Here is a 27,713-nt window from a genome sequence, read left to right on the forward strand (position 1 = left end):
ATTAGACTAAATAGGAAGAATAGTATTTAAGATGGCGTTGTGTTTATTTTGTGCCTTCCTCGTCTATGTGGTATGTTTATTTTGTAGACTACAGACTCTTAAACTAAGGTGTAGTCCCTCTTAGGAAAGAGTTGTGAGCTCACAAGAGGGCGTTGGTGTTTAGAGTCGTCATGATTTTTCTTAGAAATGAAATATTAAAACTAAATCTAATATATATATATATATATATTCTTAACACATTAAAAAAAAAAACCGGCGAAGATTAGAAAACGAATAGGACATCTTTGTTAGTGAGCGAGAAACACGACTAACGAGGTGTCAATGTCCAATACAATTTCGTTAAATAAGTTTTCGCCTTCCTTCTCAATTTCTATAGAAAAGATCACTTATCCAAGTAAATAACTTGAGAAACAACCCAGATGGTTTTATAACAATAAATAATTTTGACCTTTTTCGTTTAGTAAAATAAAGGACCGAGGTGTATGTTGTAAACCATCGTTTAATGAAAGGGAGAACCGAGGTATAAAAGGCAGGCAACCACTATTGTAAAGCGTGAAAGTTGTATCTGATAGTTTTAAAAATTTAAGAAGGGAACCAAATTTCAAGGCAGTCAATATGTTGAACCGTGCGTCAGTCTGAAAATGGTGACAGTAGGTGGTAAGAAACTGCAGGTTTCGTGGAAGTGGAGTCAGGTATAGGTTTAAAAGAAAGGTTGAGAGGATGCAACAGTTTATTTTTTCGAGAAATGACATTATGAATGTTCTTGTATTCTACATACGCTTTGTATCATAACAATCATTCATTAGCCAGCATTGTGTTTCTTAGACATGAAAAAAGGAGAGAGAGAAAGAAGGTAATTGTTACCAACCCAATGTTGAGGAATGTAATTAAATATTTTACCGATGTTGATTGTTGTTAGTATTCATTGTGTCAGTAATGACCTGAAGTGCAAAGTGGAATGAATGTATAAACGATGCCAAAAAGGAATTTTTCCAGGATTTTTGAGGGTGTGCATGGATAAGTGATGATAACCACATAGGAGAAACTACCTGTCACTCCAGCAGCGAATTTTACAGGGTTTGAAAATGTTTGTGAGTTTGGAGGAAATTGAGCTAGAAAATTCGAGAGGCTGGGTTAAAAAGCTTGCTCCCCATCCTTCTGGATTTGGATTCAGGTCATAGTGCAGCACATTAGGCAAGTGTTTTCCACTGTAGCCCAGGGCCCACCAACACCTTGTAAGTGGATTCCATAGACAGAGACTGAAAGAAGCCTATCGTGTAATAATATATGTGTGTGTGTATTTCATACACATCACTTGATTGTTGTAAATAAGCATCGGTATAAACAAGTGGGATTCATTTCTAGTCGTCCACAAAAAACATCTCTGATCAGGGGGTTAATATTACCTTGCTTGGAGGGCATCTGGTTGTAGAAAATCTATCGAAACAAATTCCGTCTGATTCATACCATCATACAAAAGTTGTTTTGAATTAATGCATTATCCAGTGGCTTTGAGATTCTGATGATTCTGATGACATGATTGTTTATTTTTAGAATGACTTTGTAGGGTGGGTGTGAAAGGCTGGATCTAGCTGGTGTAAACAAAACATATAGAATATTTATTTAGGTCAGATATGGCCAGTTTAAATAACCTCTAATTTCTGTTAACTTTTCCTTGGAGGAGCGTCTGGAAAGTATTCTTTTAGTCAATTTTACTAAAAGATGCAAGAGTTGCCAATGCAGAGTCAGTCTGATTGTAATATTGGTATACCTGAAAATCTCAACTTTGTTGTATATATCATTTTGTTGAGGTTGTTAACATTTGTATTAAAAGCGAGAAGGAAACAAACCACATTGAAGTCAACTTCATGTACATGAAATCATAAACATTAATACAGAAACAAAAATATAATCTATGAAATTTATTCAAAAATAGATATTACATTAAATTTGTCTACTTGTAATAGTACAATGGAATGAGATTCATCAAATGGAAAAACTAAAATATTAAAATGAAAATTGTAGAATACGCTTTGTACATGTTTAATTTTCTACAATAACTGGTCTAAATACATGTGGCTATTTGAGGAAAGAAGGAAAAAAATTGACAAACTATCATTCATGCCATATATATACAAGTATGATAAAAAAAAAAAAAACATTCATAAAAAGGCCAGATTAAACTGAAAGACTATGATTGGAAAAATGCTGCAGAAAAGTGCAAAATGATAGGAAGAATGTAGAGTCACAAAACAATACATATGGATATTTATCAAAATATGAATGTCTCTAAAATGGTTAGAAAGTTTTATACTCCATGTTAGAAAATATAAAGTATTTCACAAAAATAGATATTTTCTTTCATAAAAAAAAAAAATTATTGCTTATTCAAGTGGAATGACATAGTTAAAAGGAAAAACAGAAGAGCAACTTAGTTGATGCTAAGTTGATTTTTGGCACGATTTCATTCTTGAACTGTTTGTTTCACGTTGGTGTGAATTTATATATCCATGTTTTATTATTGTTAATTCACTACTGAAGAGAAAGATTAAAGTGAGGGGAAAAAAAATCAACTCTGTAAGTAGTAGTTATGTAACTGCAAGCATTAACTGTATCTAATAACATGATCTAGTTGTTTAGTAGGAGACCAGCTTCAACTATGTAACAATTAGTAACAAGAGGATTTACCTAATTATCAGACTGGGAATATGGAAGGCAAGTTAATAATTGCTTACTGGCATGAATGAGAATCAGCAGTTGTATATAGGAATCCTTGTAGTAGGGAGTTATGAAACACTGAAGAATCACACAATATCGAAAATACAGTATACAAATAAATTTAACTTATGGGTCTTTTGCATATTGCAAAAACTAGTATAAAATTAGAGGGTGGATGTAACTGTAATTTAAAAAAAAAGGGGGGGGGAGGTTTCAATTCTTGAATATTAATTATTTATGTGAATATGTGGACCAATTTCCTCAAAGGCACCAACAGTTACTAATAATTACATTCAAATTTGGCAAAATAATGGAAGTAATTTATGAAGGTGTAGAACCCTAAATAGTATTTAGAATAAGTTATAAATTCAATATCTGTTTCAGTAAATGTTGAGTCTTAATTCAACTGCATATGATTAACAATAAAACTAAAATTAAGTTTTACTGCTTTTCTTATATTGTAGAAGTTTAAACTACAAATCTAGTCACTTCCCAGTAATGGAACATTTTGACTTGGGAAATAAATATAACAATAGTTTTTTAACATGCCTCGGATCATAATAATAATGGTTTCAAATTTTGTCACAAGGGCAGCCATTTTGGGGAGAGGATAAGTCGATTACATCGACCCCATTGTTTCACTGGTACTTAGTTTATCAACCCCGAAAGGACGAAAGGCAAAGTTGACCTTGGTGGAATTTGAACTCAGAATGTAGCAATGGACAAAATACTGCTAAGCATTTCGTCCAGTATGCAACCAATTCTGCCAGCTCACTGCCATAATAACAGTGACAATAACCCTTTCTACTATAGGCGCAAGGCCCGAAATTTGAGGAGGAGGAGGGATAGTTGATAACATCGACCCCAGTGTTTCACTGATACTTAATTTGTTGATCCCAAAAGGATGAAAGGCAAAATTTGAACTCAGATCATCAAGGCAGACGAAATACCACCAAGCATTTCGCCTGGCATACTAACGATTCTGCCAGCTCGCCACCTTTATAATAGTAACAATAATAAAAATATTTGCTGTCACATAAGATGATACAATAATGCTGGAGGGAAACACCTTAATAGGAAAGTTAAATAAAATGTGTATATATATATATATATATATACATTAACACAGTGAAATATTTACTGTGAAAATGAAAAACAGAAACACCCAATATTGTAATAACTAGAACGTATTACAGAAGGATATTAAGTCACAAGACTAAAGTTTGTTAAAGTGTTAATCAAACTGCATTCACATAGAACTCCATAGATATTTTATCAATCAAGATTAAAAGTAAATTCAGTCTTTCGAAATGTGATCAACAAAGAAAAGAGAGAAATGTATTAAAATTGGTACAATGAACCATTGTCTGCAATCTTTTATATCACATCGTTTATTTTATTTTTCTAAACATCAGTAAAAATGAGTTTTATTTATATCAAGGTATTTCAGTTGAGCATATTGCTATATCTATAAATCTAAAATGAATTATTAGGAAGACATCAAATGTTCAGGTTATGGTGGGAGGGACTGTTGTTAAAAATAATAAAAAGAGTAAAAGCACTTTGTGATTTCTTTTTTTTTTTTAGTTTAGTAAATCATATCAGGTGACTATAAAAAAAAATTTCCACTTAGAAAATGCATTTATTGTCTATAGATAAAAATGAGTCTATATATATGGCAGTATTTGCACTCATTGCTATGAAAATGTCAAGGCATTCAAGGAACATTAAAAGATTTCATTTAAAAACATAGTGAATTTGGGTGAGTGGTTTTCATACTATAGATTAAAAATTTAAAGACAAGATTACCAAAAAGTGTCGTAAGTATGGAATCTATCATAGAACTATGTATGCCACTATGTTCACTCCCAGCTTAATTCAACTAGCTCTAGGATATAAAATATTAGAAGTTCAACAGAGTGACCCTTGTAAAAATGACTTGGTAGCATTTGACTGTGGATGCAAATGGCAAAGATAATCTCATGAAAAAAGAAAGCAGTCACTCTTATGAATTTTCTGTTGGCACAGAAAATATGCTCCGAAATCACTTACATGTATAAGAATCATAAAATTCTCACGAAATGCTAAAAAGATGGTTAAATATCACAGATCTGTGTGGTGTGTTTTATGTGTTTGTGTGTGTTTACAGCTTTCTGCCTTGTTACAGTTAATTACAAACTGCATTCATTAATGTTCCAATTCATTCACCTTAAGATTAATTTGAAAAAAAAAAGAAAAAAAAAAATCCATTAGCACTAATTACATTCATAGGATTCTTCAGATATCTGAAAAAAATAATGTTATAACTGCAAAAATAAATAAAGAATTCCAAGTAAAAATGTCACTAATATTTACAAATTTTAATTCACATGTTCTTTGTAAGGTTAACTACTTTCAAGACATCCACAAATTGTTCTTTTTTTGTTTGCTTTTTTATGCAGTTGAGGAGAGAGTATATATGTGAAACAGTTATTTTCTGATGATTGCATAGGTTAAATGGTACAAGTAATCATGATAAAGGTGAAAGTAAAAAATAAGTTTCTTAAATAGATATGAACTATTAAGGCAAGTTAGGTTAACAGTAACAGGTAACAGGGCATACCATGGGTGGATTAAGATTTAAACCTTGGAAACAAATTCATCCAATACTATATTCTATCAGCCATTTCACCTCTCAATGCTGTAGTTTCTAATTTAGGTACAAAGCTAGCAGTTTTGAGAAGAGCAGGGTAGTCAATATCATCAACCCTAGTATTTGACTGGTACTTTATTTTATTTACTCTGGAAGGATACAAAAGCCAGACTGATCTTGGAATATGAATCCAAAATGTAAAGATTCAGAAGAAATACAAAGCCAAGGTATGCTTACAAAGGTAGTTAATATAACCATCAAACATTTTTACACCGGTTGAAATATTGTAATATATTTAGCATGGACTGAAAGAAAATAGGAAAAGTTATAATGAAGTATTAGTAAGGTATACTCTTATGCATTTAAGGTGCTGAGATTTCCCCCTCCCACCTGTTCTATTACAAACCTATAAATGTATCTAATTCGCACTGGAAATATACATTTTTTTTTTTTTTTGTTAATCAGCCACTAACCAGGGACATAATGGAATGATAATGCCTAGATGTAATCAAAATAAACATTTGGATAGGATTATAACTAACCTAAGAGTTGTTGATCTACGACTTTAGAGGCTGTTTTGATGGGTCTTTTGAAATATCATCTTTGTCTAGAGTATCTTTGTAAGTGTTATTAAGATCTGGAGAGACTGCTTTCCGACCATTTTTGTTCTTGTATAAATGCCATAATTCTTTCACCAAGTCAACTAGAACCAAGTCTGTGGAGTTCTTAGAAACAAGGCGTAATACAAAAAATCCGTCATCTCGCAGATAGTCTGTTGTGAAACGATGCACCAGTTTCTTGTCTTCACTTGTGAATATATCCTCTGAAGACTTCAAATATTTAGCGATATAATTAACATGGGACTGACGGAAAATTGTGCGGTAAATCCATAACAGTAAATTGCCACATGTAACTATAGAAATAAAGACTAACCAAAACCAAAGAAAAATGAAGATTTTTTCATTAAATAGATTAACAGGAAGAACACACTGGACAGTGAAACGTTGAATGTTCTGTAACTGCCTTATCTCAAAATCACAGAGAGTCACACGAGGGAATCTGATAGATTCTTTCCAAGGAACCTTATTACGTACCATTTCAAGAACTTCATAACCATATACTGAAAATTGGTTAGACATAAAGGCATTCAATAAGAAAAATTGTCCAATAACATTTGCAGCATACAGAGCTTTCACACAAACATAGAACCCGACCAAAAATGTCCCTTCTCTTTTTGAACACATCAGACAGCAAACTTTTGTCATTTTCTGTCTCATTCGTACAACATAATTCATTTTATATTCGCGGTAGGTTTCCAGCCAGCGATCCATGTAAAAAGCTATGTGTTCGATAGTTTTCTGACGGTCTTCAGGGGATCCAAGTTGAGTTTGTTCAGCCAAATCAACAACACGCTCTAAATTAACACCAGATACACTGCTTAACAACCTCCAGATTATGTTAGGAAACTGAAAATAGAAAGAATATACATATATTAAGAAACTGAAAACTTGGAAAGCATAAATGTGTGAGAGAAAAAAAATGGTTAAAGACAACTTCAGTTTCCCTCAAATTACTTACATGACGATTTTAGAAGTATGATTCAATGTTTAAAAAAAAAAAAAAAAAGACATCTCTCACAAGCCTAAGGCCAAATTTTTTTGAAAGAGTGGGATGAGTGGGATACTTCATTAAAACTAGCCCAGTACTTGAATGGTGTTTTAGTGACCCCAGAAGGCTGGCGGCTAAAATTGACTGTGAATTCAGAACGTAAAAGGAACATAAATATCAATTTGGTCAACTTGGTGCCTGAAAGCATTTAAAACTCAAACAAAAAGGCATCGATGATTTGGTAATCAATGCAGAAATATGGGCCAATAAGGTGACTTATCTGTGGTCACTTAACTTGTCATAAGTAGCAGCTAAATTTCCTTCCAATAACACCTCACCAACTCAGGAAAGAACACACTGAATAATATGGATCTAGTTTTATTCTAGATAGCAAAAATGGGATGATAGCCACAGCTAGACTCCTTGTAATAATAAGACAACTTGATTTGGGCTGCTCTGGATCTTAATAATAACAACTGCAGGCACAAAGAAATAAATTTATAAAGGAAGAGTGTCAGGTGAGGAAATATGGATATAGAAACAGAATGTAAGAAATATTATTCTGGCTTGAATTTTAATCTTATATAATGAGAAAAAAGGACTTATAAGCATTAAGCAAAGATTCTAAATAAATTTGCATTTTTCATTCTTTTTAAAATTTTTTTGAAATAAATAACATTGAATTGAATGAAATTTCGACTTGTAATTTGATAATTCTACTTCTTTTAGTAAGTGGCTTCAGGAGAAGCATGAACATCTAGTTTTACTTCAAATAATATGAAACAGAAACAGATTCCTTGTGTCTGGAAATCAACACTGAGACAACTATTTAACCCTTTAGCATTCCCATCAAATGTAATGATTATTTATTCACATTTGTTTTGATGCCCTTCCTAACGCCAACCACTCTGAGAGTGTAGTGGGTGGTTGGCATTAGGAAGGGCATCCAACTGTAGAAACCTTGCCAGATCAGATTGGAGCCTGGTGCAGCCTTCTGGCTTGCCAGTCCTCAGTCAAATCGTCCAACCCATGCTAGCATGTAAAGCAGACGTTAAACGATGACGATGATGATGTTTTGAATTAATCATGCATTATCTTGTAGCTCTGAGATTTTGATGATGTGAATGTATATTTTTAGAATGATATCGTAGGGTAGGTGTAAGAGGCCAGATCTTGCCAGTTTGAACATAAACCAGGTAGAATATTTGGGTCTGAAATGGCGGGTTTGAATACTAAAGGGTTGAATACTACTTTTATATTGTCTGTTTTGTAAAATATTACTATTTCAGTTTATTACATTAGGAAGGGCATCCAGCTGTAGAAACTCTGCCAAATCAGATTGGAGCCTGGCGTAGCCATCTGGTTCACCAGTCCTCAGTCAAATCGTCCAACCCATGCTAGCATGGAAAGCAGACATTAAACGATGATGATGATGATTACTGTTTTGTGCCATATTTATTAGGTTTAAGTACTTGAGTTGAGTCTGAAGTACGAACTGTAGGTTTGAGTCAAAGCCATCATCACTTAAAACATCCACTTTTCAATATACACATAGGTTGGATAGAATTTTTGAGGCCGATTTTCTACGGAAGAATGCCTTTCCTGTCTGTCATAATCCACACCCATTTTCCCATGACCAAACATGTTTTCACAGAAGTTTCATAATAAAGAGTGCTGCTAGTATAACAGCAACACTCATTTATGACTATCAGTCCATATCAAGATAAGGAGACAGTAACCCATACGCACATCATCATCGTTTAACGTCCGCTTTCCATGCTAGCATGGGTTGGACGATTTGACTGAGGACTGGCAAGCCAGAAGGCTGCACCAGGCTCCAATCTGATTTGGCAGAGTTTCTACAGCTGGATGCCCTTCCTAATGCCAACCACTTCGAGAGTGTAGTGGGTGCTTTTACTTGCCACCGGCACGAAGGCCAGTCAGGAGGTACTGGCAACCGCCACGCTCAAAATGGTGTACTTTACGTGCCAGCTGCACAGGAGCCAGTCCAGCGACACTGGCAACGAACTCGCTTGAATGTCTTTTCACGTGCCAGGAGGGCGATGTTGGTAACGGTCACGCTCAAATGGTGCTATTTACGTGCCCCCGGCACGGAAGCCAGACTGCTGGTGCTCTGGCAACGATCACACCCGGACGGTGCTCTTAGTGATCTACTGGTACAGGTGCCATATATATATACTTGTGACAGTTTTCTGTCAACCAACTCCTTTCGCAAAGCTATAGAAGATGCTTGCCCAAGGTGCAGTGCAGTGGGACTGAACCCAAAATCATGTGGTTTGGAAGCAAATTTCTTACCACACAGTAACACCTACACTTGTGGCATGCATAAATATGGCAGGCAGTGTTCAAATTGTTTGAAACAAGATAGATAAAGATGAAGTTAGGTATTGTTTTTATTTCATTTAAAACTATAATATCTTACCTTAAAAAGAAATGCCATGAAAAGTAAAATCAAAGGGGTCCACTGATAGTAAGTAATTTCTGCATCCGAACGTGTAGTGAGGTCTGTAGGTATGATGTCGTTCATTGATATGTAGTAGGTATTTGAAATCCAGCAGTATGATTTCACATACTCGACATAATGTCCAGGAAATTCAGCAGGAGCCCAACAATGAATTGGGTCTCCAACATATTGTGTGGTTGTGACTACGATAGCAAATAGAACAAGCAGAAAAACTGTCCACAAATGATTAAGCCGATCACCCCAGTCATCATTGGTGCTGCCCCGCAGTCTCGACCATGACATAAACCCACCAAGTATTGAGCCAATCCTGGAAAGATAAATAGAAAAATATAAATAAATAAATATGAAATATTGAAATAATAAAAGCCAAATTAGTTAAGGTTATTGCCCTAAATAATACAATTTAGAACATGACTATTGTAAAGTACATATTTACTATTGGCATGTGAACCAACCAATTCCTTTAGTACACCATACACATTAAATTAATTTGTTGCAACTTCTGGTTTTCTATGCTAGCATGGATTAGATGGGTACATATTTGAAATGGTAATTTACATCTGGATACTCTTCCTGTCACTAATCTATACTGGTTTTTTTTCAAGGGATTTTTTTTTTATCCCACTGGTCTCCAAAGCACAAGCAGCAAACCATAATATCAATAAGGAATGTACATATTTGCATAATACAGGTATATCTAACACAGGCATGCCAGCATCTACAGCAATAATCATACAAAATACAAAACATCAATATTTAATATCTGGCCCTTTAAGTATTGTAATTACTGTTTGAACTTAAATTTGTAAAGCAACCCAAGCTACAAGATATGGTTACTTCAAATATGAATAAAATATGCATTATACTTGACAGAATTTGAATAATAAATAGAACATTAACAAATTGGGGTTAGTACTAACATTTAAGAGACCATTAGTAAAGTGAAGTCAATACAAACATAGTTAACAGACCATAAAGGTAGGACAGAATATTGGCAAGAGTTGTGGTTTTTAACTTGACCCCCACCTGACCACAAATCTCACCAGTCAACTTTGTCTTTCAGCCTTCCAGGGTCAATAAATTAAGTACCTGTCCAGAGCAATGCAGGGATTGGTGAAATTTATTAGAGAACCAGATAAGGTGCATTGCAGTATGTGTGTATATCTAACTCTGTATTCTGACGGAAACATTTGTGACAAATAATGATGTCAAATAGTTCAGCTTTTGCTTTTTCCTAGTACAAAATCAGTGGTGTGGATAAGGACACATTTGCATGCAAAGTTAACTGTTGGTCCTCCATGAAGTTCAACAATATATTGAAGAAAAAATACCCAAATCTATCTTTATGCAAAGTGATGAGAGCTTAAAAAGGAAGACAGGGGAGATGCATGGGTACCCTGTTTGGAAGAGGAATAATGAGAAGTGGTACGACTTCATTTATTTTAACTTAACAAATATTGTAAAATGATTTTGGTATCCTTATGAGTTTTCCATAGAAAAAGATAATTAAATTAAAAAAGAGAATAGTCATAAAAATTAACATCAATTTGACTAACAGGTGTAGAAGAATAAAGTTTTCCCATGGAACAATAAAATTTATCGTGAAAATTTTTTTTACCCCAAACCAGTTATAAAAATTCCAAAGCTGAAGGGTAAAATTAAAAGACTACTAATAAATAACTGTAAACATGAGAAAATAATGGTATGAAATTGTTTTAGCTTTCCAGTGGGAACTACACTATTATTGTTTCATATGAATGATCAATAAAAAAACAGAAGCTCAAGATATTGAAGTATTGATTTTGGTATTAAGAAAAGTGCTTCTTACTGTCAGAGACATTTCTAATTGTACAGGTAAATACAGAGATTGTTTCTTTGGACATTGTGCCTGTTACATAACCTCCAGACTTTTCACCATTATCACCTGATATTTATTTTTTTTTTAACACTATTTATAATTTTCCAGATACTTTTATCTAAACACAATGCCTTCCTCTCACACAATACAATTACACCTACACACAATCATATCACACCCCCACTATCCCATGCCACTACACTCCTGTACTTACACACCTCCACACATCCCGTCCCACCATACACACACCTCTCCCTGGTTAACTCTATACACAGATAACTTCCTGTATATACACACACCTACCCCACCTATGCCTTCCCTTCTAACTTCCCTCCTAACAAACTGCTTTACTATCTGGCCCTTAACCATGCCCCCCCCCCACCACTTCGCGGACTAACTTACCTAACCACCTTTTCTCATTTTTTCTGCTTTCCCCTGTATTTAAGTGTTAAACTAATACATTTATTATAACTTGTACTTCCTGTTTCATTTTTATTTTTATACTCATGTCTAAGTATAGGAATGATGCTCAATGAAACAAGAATATTGGAATTTCATGCTAGCAGAATTAAGACAGAACTAGATTCAAATCAAAGAAAGCACAGGAAGAAGTTATCAATACATCATCATCATCATCATCATTTAACGTCCACTTTCTATGCTAACATGGGTTGGACGATTTCACTGAGGACTGGTGGACCAGGAGGCGACACCAGGCTCCAATCTGATTTGGCAGAGTTTCTACAGCTGGATGCCCTTCCGAACGCCAACCACTCCGAGAGTGTAGTGGGTGCTTTTACATGTCAGGCGGTACTGGAGACGGCCATGCTTGAAATGGTGTATTTTACGTGCCACCTGCACAGGAACCAGTCCATTGGCACTGGCAACGATCTTGCTCGAATGTCTTTAATAAAAAGTTTCTCTAATCAGATACCTAGTCTAACTCATGTAAATGTAGAAAATAACAAGACAGTGAGCCTTGAAAAATATAAAACTGGTAGCACAAACTTTAACCCATAGCATTTAAACTGGCCACATCTGGCTTAAAATATTCTTCATGCTCTATGTACAAAGTGGCCAGATCTGATCTCTCACACCAACTCTACCTATACTATACATGTCATTCCAAAAAGTAACAGTTACTTCATCAAAATCTCGAAGCTACAAGATAATGCATGGCGAATTCAAAACAATATGAATACATTAGCATTACGTTTGACAGAATGTGAATACTAACAGTTAAGTGAGAAACAATTTTGTATTAAGATTTTGCTGACATTTTCGTCTTTTTATTTTCTTAATGTTATCAATTCCTATACTAAATAATATTTTGGAACCAGTAGGAATTACCAATTTGCTTATCTGTACCCTTCTTTTACCTGTATATCATTTAATTGGTTGAAATATTATCAGATATAGGATACATATGATAAGAAATACATTTGGAAAGTATATTAGTAGAATATACACATGATGCAGGAGTGGCTGTGTGGTAAGTTGCTTGCTTACCAGCCACATGGTTCCCGGGTTCAGTCCCACTGCATGGCACCTTGGGCAAGTGTCTTCTGCTGTAGCCTCAGGCCAACCAAAGCCTTGTGAGTGGATTTGGTTGACGGAAACTGAAAGAAGCCTGTTGTATATATGTATATATATGTGTGTGTTTATGTGTCTGTGCTTGTTCCCCCAACGTTGCATGACAACCGATGCTGGTGTGTTTACGTCCCCGTAACTTAGCGGTTCGGCAAGAGTGACCGATAGAATAAGTACTAGGCTTACAAAGAATAAGTCCTGGGGTCGATTTGTTCAACTAAATGTGGTGCTCCAGCATGGCTGCAATCAAATGACTGAAACAAGTAAAAGAGTATGTCAAAAGAAATGTCATTTACAGTAAGAGAATGTTTTCTTTGATTTAATCTTGCTACTTCAACATCTTGAACTTCTGTTCCTTTATTGATCTTCCATAAAATATGGAATAATGGAATGGCTTCAACAAGGAAAGCAAAAATCTTCATCTTTTGTCATTGTCATTGGGTCAATATCCACTTTTCTATGCTTGCATGAATCAGAATTTGTAAAAAGCAAATTTTCTATGTCAAGAAGGCCTCATTGCTGCCAATTCTAACCTATTTCCAAGCAAAGTAATATACACACACATATACATCTGTATGTATGCATGTGCACACACACAGTGGGCCTCTTTTTTCTTATAGTTTCCACCTGCCAAATCAAGATTTTGGTTTACTTGGGGCTGTAGTAGAAGACACTTAGCTGCAATGCAGTGGAACTCTACTTGAAACCTTGAGGTGGGAAGTGAATGACCTTAACCACATGCCCGTGTCTATTATTAACCTCATATACACATTTTACTTTATCCTGCAAATACACCTTTCATTCTGTCGGCATTTATTCAACATAATCACTAGAGCAAAGACTACAGGCTGCACCCATTTAACCAAGCTAAAAATAAGCAGCTCAGTTATGTCACTATAACTCAAATTATTAGCTGGAAATGTACACTCTAAACTATGGAAAATACAAAGCTGTACACAACAAATATGTGAAAGAAAATGTAGCTGCACTGCATTTTCTAATTTTTGTTTAGCAATCGTTTCTGTTGAATTAGTGGGGAAAATGTCAGCAAAGTCAAAGATTTTACTATTAAAACCCAAGTTGTGAAGATTACTCGAGGAAAAAAAAAATTTTGTAAGTTTGACAAATAGAAATTACTTTGAGGTCATTTGATCAGCTAAATCACTTTATAAAGATTGAGTAACAAAATAAATTTAAACTGTGCATTAACCATTTTGTGATCATATTTCTAATGAAATGCTCTGCTTATACGTTTCAAATTATTGAAAATATTCAAGGATTTGGAAGGGATAAGATAGCTTAAGCCCTTTAGCATTCACATTATCAAATGTAATGCTTGTCTATTCACAACTCCTGGTCCATTGTCATTTCCTCAGTGAGGCCCAGCATCTGAAGATTCTTTCTCACCACTTCATCCCATGTCTTCCTCTTCCACAGGTTCCCTCCACTATTAGAGATCTAACTAGTAAATTATTCGGGCCAGATGCAGCCAATTTAAATGCTAATAGGTTCTTAGTTGGCACCAAACATATCAAATAGTCATAAAAATAAGGCGGTTACATAAATAATTGCCAAAATGTGCTTGTGGCTAAATACATTTTCAGTAATTATTAACCATACCAACACTGAAATAGAACTTTAGATCCACTGGCAGAATTTGAACTTGCGACCTTGAGGTCAGTAGTCTAGCATATTAATAACTTGGCTTCCACAAGATTTTTTTAAAGCTGTTTATTAAATTTTCTGCAAGAAAGCCACTTTCTTGGCAAACAAACAAAATAATGGGAATAGCTCAGACAACAAACTGTCAATTGAAAAAAATGGAACAAAAGACTAAATCTTGATTAGAATTAAGGTACCAGGGTGGGGCAGGGTAATGCGGTCAGCAGACATTCTTAAATTCTACTAGGTTAGTCTGGCCTAGCCAGCTTTCAGGAATGGACAATAAAAAAACTACTACTACTACACACACACACACGCACACGCGCACGCGCACGCGCACGCGCACGCGCACGCACACGCACACGCACACGCACACGCACACGCACACGCACACGCACACACACACACACACACACACAGGTTTTAAGTACAAGTGTAAAATTTTGAAAGCTGAAGGACTAAACTGTTGCTATTATTTTCATGTCCATTTTTCCATGCTTGCATGGGTTAGATATTTGTTGAGGCAGATTTTCAATAGCTGGATGCCCTTCTTGTCACAAACTCTGACCTGTTTCACCATCATTTTAATGTCGGTTTTTCATGCTGGCATGGGTTGGATGGTTTGACAGGAGCCTCACCAGGTTCCATAGCCTGTTTTGACAGTTGCAACAGTTGGATGCCCTTCCTAATGCCAACCACTTTATAAGAGTGTGCTGGGTGCTTTTGATGTAGCACCAGCAACAGTGCCTTTTACATGGCACCAGCACCAGTTTACAAACATATTTCTCCAAGTCTTTCAGACACAAACAGTACAATGGCATGACATGCTATCAAGGAAGGCTGCAAATGGATGACACTATTTGTATGATGGTAACAGCAGTTAGTAATTAGCACCAATATGTCAAAACAAGCACACACACATACAAGTCTAGGGCCTGAATAGAAAACATTTGCGCAATGTGTCATGCAGTAGGACTGAATTTGTAATCACATGGTTGCAAAGAGAATTTCTCAACCACAAAGCCGTGCCTGCACCTAATCGAGTACGTTAATCATATTTTGTCTAACAAAAATATACCAAACAACTTGTTAACTAAAAATGTATCTCATACAAAGCAGTTAATTAGCAGAATTTAGTAACTTGGTTTCATAAGACTCCATCCAGGTGTCCATGAAATACAAATTACACATACTTTCACAGATGAAATTTACTCACTAAGCATTTACAAAAATAATTAGTTTTGATTGAAACAAAACCCTATTATAGTCAAAACCAGCATAATCCTAATAGATTAGTATTAAAAGATTTGCCGATTAACCAAGATAGGATTTAAAAATTCAAGCATATACAAAATAAGGAGCAAAACTCTACCACAGATACCTACATACAATAATGCATCTTTATGTCACTTAAATTCAAATGCAGAGTTAAAATGCGGTGGTTTCCCATGGTTATGTGGTTAAGATTACTTTGCAGCCATGTGGTTTAGGTTCAGTCCCACTGGGACCCTGTCTTCTGCAATAAGCCAAGGCTGACCAATGCCTTGTGAATGAATTCGGTAAATGGAGGAGACTGTGACAGCCTGTCATGTATATGTGCGTGTAGAGAGAGACCTCCAGAAAAAGTACCAGACTTAAGAAGAAATAAGTACTGGGGTAAATATGTTTAACTGAACTTTTCAAGGTGGTCCCCAACATGGCCATACTCCAATGAGTGAACCAAGTAAAAGATAAAAGCTACAACCACCAATTTAGTACATCACACATCCTCTCTGTTATAGAGAGTATAGAATTTCTCATTAACATCTAATAGGCAGCTGAAAGAAGCATACAATTTGGAGAATACGCCATAATAAAAAGATCATATGACTGTCTAAAAGGTTAAAAGAGTTTATAGCTGTCAGCTTGTGCTTTTGGACTAAGTAAGTTGTGGAAGACCATTTATATTGACAATGCAAGGATGCTAATCATGTTAATCTTTCAAACCACAAGACTGACTTTTGCTCTTTAACCCTTCAACATTCAGATTACTTTATCAGATGTAATGCTTATACTTATTCCACGTTACTTTGGATAAATCCTGCATTATCTCATATCGTTGCAATTTTTTATTTTAACAATGTGATATTACTCTTTACTCTCTCTTTTACTTGTTTCAGTCATTTGACTGTGGCCATGCTGGAGCACCGCCTTTAGTCGAGCAAATCGACCCCAGGACTTATTCTTTGGAAGCCCAGTACTTATTCTATCTGTCTCTTTTGTCGAACCGCTAAGTTACGGGGACATAAACACACCAGCATCGGTTGTCAAGCGATGTTGGGGGGACAAATACAGACGCACAAACACAAACACACACACACATATATATATATATATATATATATACACGACGGGCTTCTTTCAGTTTCCGTCTACCAAACCCACTTGCCCAAGATGCTATGCAGTGGGACTGAACCCGGAACCATGTGGTTAGTAAGCAAGCTACTTACCACACAGTCACTCCTATTGTAGTGTAAGAGGCCAGATCTACCCAGTTTTAATGCTAAAGATTTAAAGCATCACAGGATAACTTGTGGTGAGGCAAGAATTTAAGTTTTTACTTTCATTAAAAAAAACAAAAAAAAACTGAAAATAGTCTATCTCATAACCCATTCACTTAAATTGAGTAGGAGTTAAAAATATTGTAGTGTAAGAGGCCAGATCTACCCAGTTTTAATGCTAAAGATTTAAAGCATCACAGGATAACTTGTGGTGAGGCAAGAATTTAAGTTTTTACTTTCATTAAAAAAAAACAAAAAAAAACTGAAAATAGTCTATCTCATAACCCATTCACTTAAATTGAGTAGGAGTTAAAAATATCAGCAAAGATAGAGTTCTACCATCTGCAACGATTTATAAATCTAAACAAATATCAGTCATCAGCCTTGAAATAAATTTAACCATGAGAAAAAGTTGACTTTTCTTGAAAATAATTCAGTCAATAGCACAACTCTGTGCTGGATGGATTAACACACACACACACACACACACACACACACACACACACAGATACACAAAGGGAAGAAATTAAAACCTTTATTTCTTTCTTTTAAGGCATAGTTACTGATTTACAGACAATTAAAAAGTTGTTGACACACAGAAATTAGATAGAGCATAGGCAGAAATAGCTGAAAGATATGAAATCATAAAGGCCTATGGTGACAAACTGGTTTGACAAGAAAACAGTAAACAAGCCCTGAATTAGTAACTATAGAAGTTGATACAGTAGTCAGTATACAAATATACGAAGATTTTATACCTCTACCAACAGACTGTTATAGGTGTGTCTAAGAAAAGTTTACAAGGAGATATTATGTAATAAATATCAATAACAAGCCTATACTGATAGGACTGAATAATAATGAAATAATGTCCAATAAAAGAGTAATTTCTTTTAAAGAAAGTTGACAATTGATTCTGGACATTATAAAGTGTAGTAGCAGAAGTTTTACAGCATCAGAGAAAATACCTTCAAGCTTTGAGTTCAGCTTTGTTTTTTTTCATCCTTTCAGTATCACTAAATTATCAACCAAATCCAGTGGGTAGAGATAATGAAGAAACCCTCAGCCTTCAAAATTACTAGCCTTGTGCCTGCATAATGCCTAAACAAAGATTTTCTACTTAAATTTTCATTATCAGCTAAAATGACTAAGGCAGTGGTTGAAAGGGAACCTTTATATGTTGGAAGTCTACATTGAAGCTAACTGCTAACAAGGTTGCATTGCAAAACTAAAATTTCTGAACAGCAGAACCTTATTATTTCTATAAAATATAATAAACCATTCATTAAAAAAATTATCAAAATTTAAAAGGGAGTTTTAGAATAAGCTATCTGCATTATTAGCTAATTGATTTTGATTTTTAATGCAAGACATAGAAGTTTTTATAAAATTTGTAATTAATTGAAAAGATAAATTTAAATATTAGATAAAAATGTATTCCAGAATAATGATTTTCCCCTCAAATGTACTTGTTTCTGAAGGTTTGTTCCACTTGCAACATAATGGTTGGACAAGTTCAGCTACTTCATAGAAGAATAATTGGTAATTTTTCAGATTAACACCTGCACGATTTTCACTAGGGTGTTAGGGTTAGGGTTAGGGAATTCCGTCCCTAACCCTGACCCTAACACCCTAGTGAAGATCATGCGGGTGTTAATCTGAAAAATTATTGAATAATTTAATGCCCAGAATTAGAAAGAATTGAAGCTGTAAAACAAAGTGCTCAGCATTCATGTCTAAATTTACATCTCACCAATAGAAAAAAAATAGTGTTCTGTCTGCATAGAATACATACAGCACTTTCTACATCAATAGCTGTAAATCATCTGCATCAGTCATTCTCAACCAGTTTTTGCTTTTGGATCCCCTTTGAAACCCATTTTACTCTACTCAGACCCCTTTAGCCATTTGATGTTGGAAAAATCCCATTATAATTTTATAAATAAATATTATTTGAAAGTATGTATAGAAAATTGTTAAAATAATTTGTGTATTGCAAGTGTAACCAATTTATTGCACATAATTCTTAACAATGTGGACCACTAAGGGTCATGCAGACCCCTGATTGAGAATCACTGATCAACATATTCAGAAAATCTAGTAAGGACACACCATCTGGCCATGAGAGTGGCATGGTTCATAGCAAGCACCAAACTCACAGACCCTGTTACATTATTCACACTCAAATCTACAATCCTCTCCCAATAAGCTCAGACAAAAAGAAATACAAATAACAGCTACCTCAATAGTGTGTCACAAAAAAACAAAAATAGTTAAGTGTTCTGAGGAATCAACCCATCTCTACTGTGCTCACTTCCAGAAACAGAATGGACAGTAATGGCTCTCACCCAAGCAGAGGCATGGAATGCATGAAACAGGACTAAATGTGTCGCAAGTCACCTTATTAACTTAAGCATGTAAAGTATAAATCATAAAAGTGGATTATATACATGCAAATATGAATAAATATATATTTACTAATGAGTAATTTACACAAGTGGCAAGAATTATTGATTTATTGGTTTACTAACTATTTAAATTTCATACTTTATAAAAAGCTTAAGACTTTAGATCCAATCAATACTGCATGCATACTTCTTTACTTCGTCAAATGAAGAATATTTATCAGTATAGAATACCTCTAAATCATTGATCAGATTTCCTTTTTACAGAATAGAAACGAGATCTTCCTTTATTTTAAATAAATCCAAACTCTTTTTGCTCCCAAATTAACAACTGTGGGCATCGAAGTAGGAAAGAGCAAACAGCTTCAGACCAGAGAATGACACCAAGCCCATAGAGCATTTTCACCCAACCACACAATACTGTATGAGTGAGTCATTATTTACCCTATTTCCAACATAAATTTTTATTCTTCAGCTATACCGAAAATATATACTTCCATTCACTATAGAAGTAGTCCATGACTGCTCTGAACCATGCATGCGCCTTTGCCCAACTCTCTCTCAGCCAGCACATGATAATTCAAGATGGCACTATTTCTTCCATAACAGACAGCAGCCTTAAATTAAACGCCTTTTCTAAAATTATCACAACAATAATAACTGATTTCTTTTTCCAAGTTATCTAAAAACCTTTTCACTTTTCAGCAAATGAAATCTCATGAGAGTGCAAAAACTTGAAGTTCACTGGATAGCTATACCACCAACAGAAAAACAAAGAACTAAGTTCCACACATTCTGGTCAAAAAGGAACTTCAGAGCTATTTACAATAATACTATTTCACGTATATTGTTTATAAAACTCTCACCTTCCAGCATCTTATTTATACATCTTGCTGGAAAATATTGATCTATGTTGTTCTATGATTGAGAAGTTATATTATCTATAAAGGATATTGAGTTCACAGTTTAAAATGAAAAGATAAATAGTGAAATTGATACATTGATCCTGTTCTAATGTAAAATAGAATATAAAATACAAATATTGAAAAGTTAAAATTAAAAAATGAAAATTTAAACTATTAACAAATAAAGTCATCTATAAAGTTTACTTTATTCATCACTACTTATTAGTAGTTTCCAATGTACATACATATATTGTTCAAGTGATAATACTGCTATAGTTTTAATAATGATTCTCATTGTTGTTATATGGTTTCAAATATCTAACACGGACTTGTAACAATCAAGCACGCTCGCGCGCGCGCGGGCATACACACACATTATTATACATATACACAGACACAAAAGCACAATATATGTACAATGAACAAAACTCAGCCCTTGAATCAGTAACTTCTGAAGCATGCTTTTGTAGTTAAACACAAACACACACGTGTGTGTGTGTGTTTGTATTTTTAAAATAGCTAAACCTCTGTGTGTAATTGGACATATTTCAGATTACTAATTATAAAGAAGTTGATTGCAAAATACATTTTACATATGTGAGTATACGTCTATCACCAATACACATCTAAACGAACAGAGGAATTTGCTTAAAAAAAAAAAAAAAAAGATCAGGAAATCTCCTTCAAAACCAAATTTTGCAGTCGTTATTGTAGGAGACATCGGTTGAACAAAGGGAGGAATGATCACAACTGGAATGCATTTGAAGAATGTGTGCCCCAGGGCTAAACAACTGAACGTTCTCCACATCACCACGACATTTACTATGCTCTGTCGTCCCAACGAACCAAGCAACTGATCCCATTAAACTCTTGGAAATTTTGGAGGGATGGGTTTATTTTGCAAGGTCAGATTAATGGAAATTAATTAAATTATATGGCTTGAATGAGGAGTAAGAAACATATAAAGGAAATTTCAGGAGTGGCTTTTAAATAAAGGCTTAAACAAAAAAAAAAGGCGGTAGATGCAGTAATAACAGAAAAGGGGAAAGAAAGTCAGCCTTAGTGTAGGGAGCTACAGTTTGCACCAACTTAAAGCCAAAGGATAGCCAGTTTCTTACAAGAATATTTTAGTTATTCTGTATATTAATTGCTGTCAGTTTGTGATAGTTTTATATTATATTATGTCTGGAAAATTAAGGATATATTTCAAGTGCATTAAAAAAACAAGTCACAAAGCAATCACGTTTTCCGGTCCAACTAAATTTTTCAAAAGGCAAAATTATTTCAAGTAGTTCCAAACTAGGCTACAAGCAATGAACAAATGTTCATACTTTCTTGCCTCTAGTTATTTTCTTTACAAACTATTCTAGAACATACATTAAAAAGTATCTAAAAGAGAACATCAAAAGAATATTGTTATATTGTTAAGATTTAGCATGCAACCTCTGATTTATATAAACAATAAGTGTACAGATTAGCGGTATTTCGTCTGTCTTTACGTTCTAAGTTCAAATTCCGCCGAGGTTAACTTTGCCTTTCATCCTTTTAGAGTCGATAAATCAATTAACAGTTGTGTACTGTATCGATCTAATCGACTGGACCCCTCCCCAAAAATTTCGGGTCTTGTGCCTAAAGTAGAAAAGAATAAGCGTACAGATTACCCACATACATTAGTATATATTTATAACTATAGTGTCTATATACGCAAGAAAAGCCGGTAAGTGGTTAAGAACAGTCACTGAGTCAGGGTTTGAACCCACAAGGTATTTTGGGCAAATATCTTTCAACATACCCTCAGATCGACCCAAGGCTTATTTATGAGTGAAAATAAAATCTGTCAGACCGACAGGATTAATATTCAAAGCGTCGACCTTTTTTCTGTTACACAATGTATCAAACTGTGCTCGAGGATTACGTGATTAAGGGTAAGAAAAAGTATCTGTGGAATATTCTGTTACTTAAAGAGTGTTGATTCAACTGAGTATGTAACTCAGTTGATCACATAAACTAGAATACTCATTGTCGAAAGCGACGGAGATCTACTTCACACACACACACATTATGAATACAGAATGTGTCCATACAGAGTGATTTTGTAGGGAGAAAGAGATGTATGATAGGCAAGCAGCAGATAGAAAAGGGAGTTACAGCAAGGATATATGAACATTACCAAAATACACAAACACCACATGTTCATAGAGGCAAAATAAAGGAAAGGTTCTCTTCACAAGAAAATTACCGGGAAAAGATGATCATTTTAAACTATGGCTATAAATAAATGATGTTAGAAAAGGCAGCTTCTAATTTGAGCTGTACAAAGCAAAGAAAAATTTTATCATAAAAGTAATTCTAAAACTTACTCCTCGTCTGAACCCATAGCTAGAAAGAATGTTGAGGCACGGCTTGTCTGTCTGGTGTTTAAAGACTGGGACTGGTTATAATTTAATGAGAAAAACTTTAGTTTCACCCACAGGTTTTTGTATAGGCTATATATTTTCCATCCTTTCAGGTATGTCAAAAATGTGTATTGAAGCATGACATGATATCAAATGTTTACAAAGAGGAATGCCCAAACAATGAAAGAAAGAAAAAAGGTGTTTCTAAGTACATAGTTCATGAGAAACAACTTCATGATCTGCTCAAAACTGAAGAGTCATTAATTTTAGAGGCGGTCAAATGATATAGAAATAAAAAAATAATTTTAAATGATATACAAACGAAAATAATTTTAAATGAACTTACATATTTATATCTGTTTGTTTAGCGCGGCTTCGGGTAATGTGATTTCCCTTAAGTCAGAAATTAAAGGAACAAAAACAGGGGAATGAATAAATAATAATCACGTGGAGGTTTATTAAAAAGGGACCAGTAAAGTTCACTTGCAGCAATTAATTAGTTATTTTTGGTGAGGTTGAATATAATCAAAGGGGCCGACAATAATCAAAAAATTGTCGAGTTATCAAGTTTTAAAAACAAGGGAGGCGTTTAAGTGTCTTTTGTGTTGTTTTTAACTGGGATTAATAAATTATTAAAATGTTATATTGTCTATATTAACACCAATGTTGTTTTAGTACACGAGGTCCTGTAAAATTTTTTAAGTGCAGGCGAAAAATGTCTATTAGCTGCCTGAGAGTAGTAACTCCATACTGATCGTGTCAACTGAATGGTTAGAGAGAGGATTAATAACACTTAAGAGTGGAGAAAGAGACATTGAGATGATGACAATCGGACCAATGACAGAGCAGCATATCAGTGTGTGGATGTGTGTGCGGGAACAAATCTGGTACAGGGTAAGTAATTGTTTGTGTATGGCTGACTGTGACACAGAGAGAGATAGAGAGAAAAAGAAAACTTCATACACACACATAAAATAACAACACTTTCAATGGAGACAAAATGAAGTCTTGCTAAATTTTTTTCCTTTAAAGCATGTCAAAGGTTTGTTTGGCAGTGTGACGTATTTAGTTACTTGCTATTATATATATGTATATATGAAAACAAAAATACTTTTAATTTTGAGAAAGAATATTAATGCAAGTATTTTAAGTTTTAAAATAGTTGTTTTTAAACAAGAATGCAGAAATAACAGTGGTTTACAGATAAGGATCCGGAGACGACGGCACATGTTAGATTACAAAGAGAGAGAGGGAGGGAGGGAGGGAGGGTGGGCGGGGTGGTCTAATGAAACGCTGAGAAAGAGAAGTTATCGTAGTGGTGGGAGGGCTATGTGTAATTTAACTGTATGAATCTTCCTGAAAGGACTTCATACCAGAGTCTTTTGATCATCTTTTGTTAAAATGCAATATTATATTCTCTTGTATGCAAACACACATATTATGGGGAACGAGCTGATTTTCATAAGGTTGCTGAATCATGGAAAAAAAAAAAAAGTAGTACAAGACGAACGTGTCTCCTTTGTTCTAAGCTTCCAGCAGCAGCATTCTCAAAGACTCTCCAGGAAACTCAAGGAAGATACCATACATTTAGCTATGGATGTTTCGCATATTTTCATTGTATAGATATACATTCCAATTTCATATTGGGAGGCCGTTTCAAATTTATGGAATGGAAATGACAATCACAGCGTTTTTTTTGCCAGCTTTTTGCATCAACGTTAGAAATATTCTCTCTCTTTCTCTCTCTCTCTATCTATCTCATTCTCTTTCTTTCTGTCTTTCTTTTTCTCTCTCGCTCTCTCTTACTCACCCTCTTTCTCTTATTCTTTATCTATTTTGAATTTTCCCACTTTTTTTCCTCCTAACATTTTACGTTAAGATTAAGCAAAACTGAAGGATTCCAACAGTTGACATTTTGTATTTAAACAAATGCTAAAACAAAGTATTCCATATGCTTCTTCATATTTTCTTTTACATACATCTTCTATACACTAATACACATTCTGTTTTGGGACATCTGAACATGTGTTTTTAGTTAATTTTACCATTTCAAAGCCAAAGCTAGATTTTCTCACATAATTCCTCAATGCAGAATGGAAATGGGAGGTATCTAGTCATTCGAGTTTAATTTGACATTTTTTGTTCTACGTCTCAGTTAAGCCAGTTATGACATAGATTTCTACAGTCTGACCCAAAATAGAATCGTCTCGACATATTTTCTAATGAAAATATATGCAAAAATATTTCACTCATATATTTAATGCAATAACTTACCAGGAAACCTAAAAAATTATTGTCTTGTGAATGGAATACTCAGGAAAAAGTGATTGGCGGAAATATTTAGTTTGTTATTCTCGTATGATTCTACAAACCATGGTAGTCGATTGGATTGCTAGTCACTAAATGAATTGTATTTATTTTATGCCATCGGGAGTGATAAGACGTAAGTGGTCCTTTACGAGATTCGAGCTCACAGCATAGCAAAGCTAAATAGTATCTGCCGCGCTACGCCGCTCCGGGTGTTACCTTAATCATTGTTTTAATATCATCCTTTTCATGGCTCTAATATAAATATGATGCTCACATAAGATGAACAACCAAATTAGCTAATATTTTTAGTAGTTGTTTAGTGAATTCAGTTAAATAATTGGAAGTCATCACGCAAGTTATAATATGGAGTAAACTTACACAAAAAGTTCAAACATTGTTGTATCTGGAGATGGTCATTTTTTTTTCTTCAAATAACCACATGCACTATATACTCATTCTTCACTTCAGCTTGACGAAAGATTTCAGACAAAGGACACTAAAATAGGAATAAGATTAAAGCTAAAGTGCGTGTGGTTATTTGTCAAGAAAAGAAAAGAAACAAACCATCCCCGAATGCAACAATATCTGTTTCAACACATGGTTTCACATCAGGAATCTTGCAAAACAAATGCACAAACGTTCTACAAACACTTTTCCCTTTTATTAGTTTGGATCTCTTTCCCTCTTCATTACAAATGTATCATTACAGGTTTTGTGAAGCCGAATCTATTGAACACCTTTCTTATTTCTTTACTGCCCACAAGGGGCTACACACAAAGGGGACAAACAAGGACATACAAACGGATTAAGTAGATTATATCGACCCAGTATATAACTGGTACTTATTTAATCGACCCCGAAAGGATGAAAGACAAAGTCGACCTCGGCGGACTTTGAACTCAGAACGGCTGACGAAATACCACTAAGCATTTCGCCCGGCGTGCTATCGTTTCTGCCAGCTCGCCGCCTTAATTGAACACCTTTCTTTTAAGGCATTCCTCTCTCTCTCTCTCTCTCTCTCTCTCTCTCTCTCTCTCTCTCTCTCTCTCTCTCTCTCTCTCTCTCTCTCTCTCTTCTTTCTTCCTAATAAACGGTTCCGATTTGTAGCACTACATCCTTCCTTCCGTATATATCCTGTTTTTCCCTTTGTCAACGTTTAACTACAAACTCTCTTGAGCTGATGAAACATCTCTTCACACCTCAATCACATTTCCCACTAAATCATTCATACCAGACATACACCACATGTTTGGAAGCAAATGAGTGCACCTCAATGTAGTTGCTAGAACTGCTAAAAGTAGCGACCAAAGTAACGTCTTAAAAAGAAAAAAATGCGGTATTTCGTCCTTCTTTATGTACTGAGTTCAAATTCTGCTGAAGTCGATTTTGCCTTTCATCCTTTCGGGGTCGTTAAATTAAGTACCAGTTGAACATTGGGGTTGATGTAGTCGACTCATTCCCTCCCCTAAAATTGCTGCCCTTGTGGCAAAATTTGAAATCATCATTATTATTATTATTAGGCAACTGGTTAACCATTTAACTTATTAACTAATCGATTGTTTGATTAATCACTCGGCCAAATCAACCAGGTTTATCAAAGTCCTTTCGTCACCATTCGCAACTTCATCAATGACATGCCCTTTTGTACTCCAAGTCAACTTCAGCCTTATTCATTTATGCTATATTATTTTTCTTTATTATCTATTTGTCTATCCTCTCCCAGTCGTTCCTTGTTTTGTTTTTTTCTTTTCTACTACTCCTCCTTTCTCTCCCCGCCTCTGCCTTTGTGTACTTTTAGTAATTTGTAAAATTGTAGTCTCCTCTTTATCATAGAGCCTGTTCTGCTTGATTTCTGGTGCCACGATAAAATACTTCGGCCTTTTGCCGTTTTATGTGATAAGTCTGTAGTAACGCCGTGCGCATGCGTAGTCTCACGCATGCGTGGAATTCAACATCCAAGCGTTCCCGCTTTATTCACTCTCTTTCTCGCCTGGCCGGCATTGAGCATGGACGCGTCAAGCCTTCTCTCCATCTTTCGAACTCACGCCAGACAGCTCACATCAACATTCCGGCGTCTCAGCAACCATGTTCTCACACACAAAAGGCGTCTCAACAACCAAGAGTAAAGCTGTCTATTTACCACCATGAATAAATATTGTTGTGTTGATTAGTTTGGAGTTCTGCGTTCCGTTAATTTCTAATTTAATATAGGAAAGTAGGTGTACACCTAATGGTGTGTAACCACTATTCCTATAGTGGTGACCCCGACGCGATTCAGACACGCAGCCCGCTGAGCTACAATAACAACTATTTCTATATAACTGATAACCAACATTCCTATAAGTCTAATAGACAGCATCCGGTTTAATACCGCCGACTAGAGCTTGGATGTTCAATCTATTGCAAGAATTCGTATCAGTCATTCAGTTAAAGAACTACATAGCCTCACTTTGTAAATATATTTATTTTTATTATATTACAAGAAGTCATGAAAATGATTCGTAGTTCTGGCTGACAAAATGACAAATGCATTATCAGAAAAACTTCGAGAGAGATATCTGGTGAAAGAGCTATTTCACCTCAAGTAGCCATCTCGTCCTTGAT

At 34.9% G+C, this 27,713-nt stretch overlaps 1 protein-coding gene and 1 long non-coding RNA gene across 3 annotated transcripts; one reads left to right on the top strand and one right to left on the bottom strand.

Moving 5' to 3' along the window:
• Positions 1–1,907: 1,907 nt before the first annotated feature.
• LOC106871159 (innexin unc-9) lies at positions 1,908–23,568 on the bottom strand. 2 transcript variants are annotated; one of them, XM_014917472.3, is made up of 3 exons: positions 23,146–23,568; positions 9,402–9,750; positions 1,908–6,816 (listed from the first exon to the last, which is right to left on the bottom strand). In XM_014917472.3, coding segments are annotated over exons 1-3 (1,260 nt in total). In that variant the 5' UTR covers positions 23,148–23,568; the 3' UTR covers positions 1,908–5,907. The 2 variants fall into 2 exon arrangements, with proteins under 2 accessions (XP_014772958.1, XP_052821540.1); XM_052965580.2 differs by lacking the exon at positions 23,146–23,568 and adding an exon at positions 22,764–22,908.
• On the top strand, positions 23,563–27,279 carry LOC149137228 (uncharacterized). The gene is made up of 2 exons (XR_016240741.1): positions 23,563–23,693; positions 26,943–27,279. It is a non-coding gene; the product is annotated as an uncharacterized LOC149137228 (long non-coding RNA).
• The last annotated feature ends 434 nt before the right edge of the window (positions 27,280–27,713 follow it).

This window comes from Octopus bimaculoides, chromosome 2 (genome assembly GCF_046866305.1).
Source record: "Octopus bimaculoides isolate indiv1 chromosome 2, ASM4686630v1, whole genome shotgun sequence".
NCBI classification, from domain to species: domain Eukaryota; kingdom Metazoa; phylum Mollusca; class Cephalopoda; order Octopoda; family Octopodidae; genus Octopus; species Octopus bimaculoides.

What these genes read in the sequence shown, in the direction of transcription:
- LOC106871159 (XM_052965580.2), bottom strand. An exon ending in TCATGGCATTTCTTTTTAAG is followed by an intron (nt 6,817 to 9,401) that starts GTAAGATATTAT and finishes TTCTATTTTCAG; the next exon opens with TTTCCTAACATAATCTGGAG.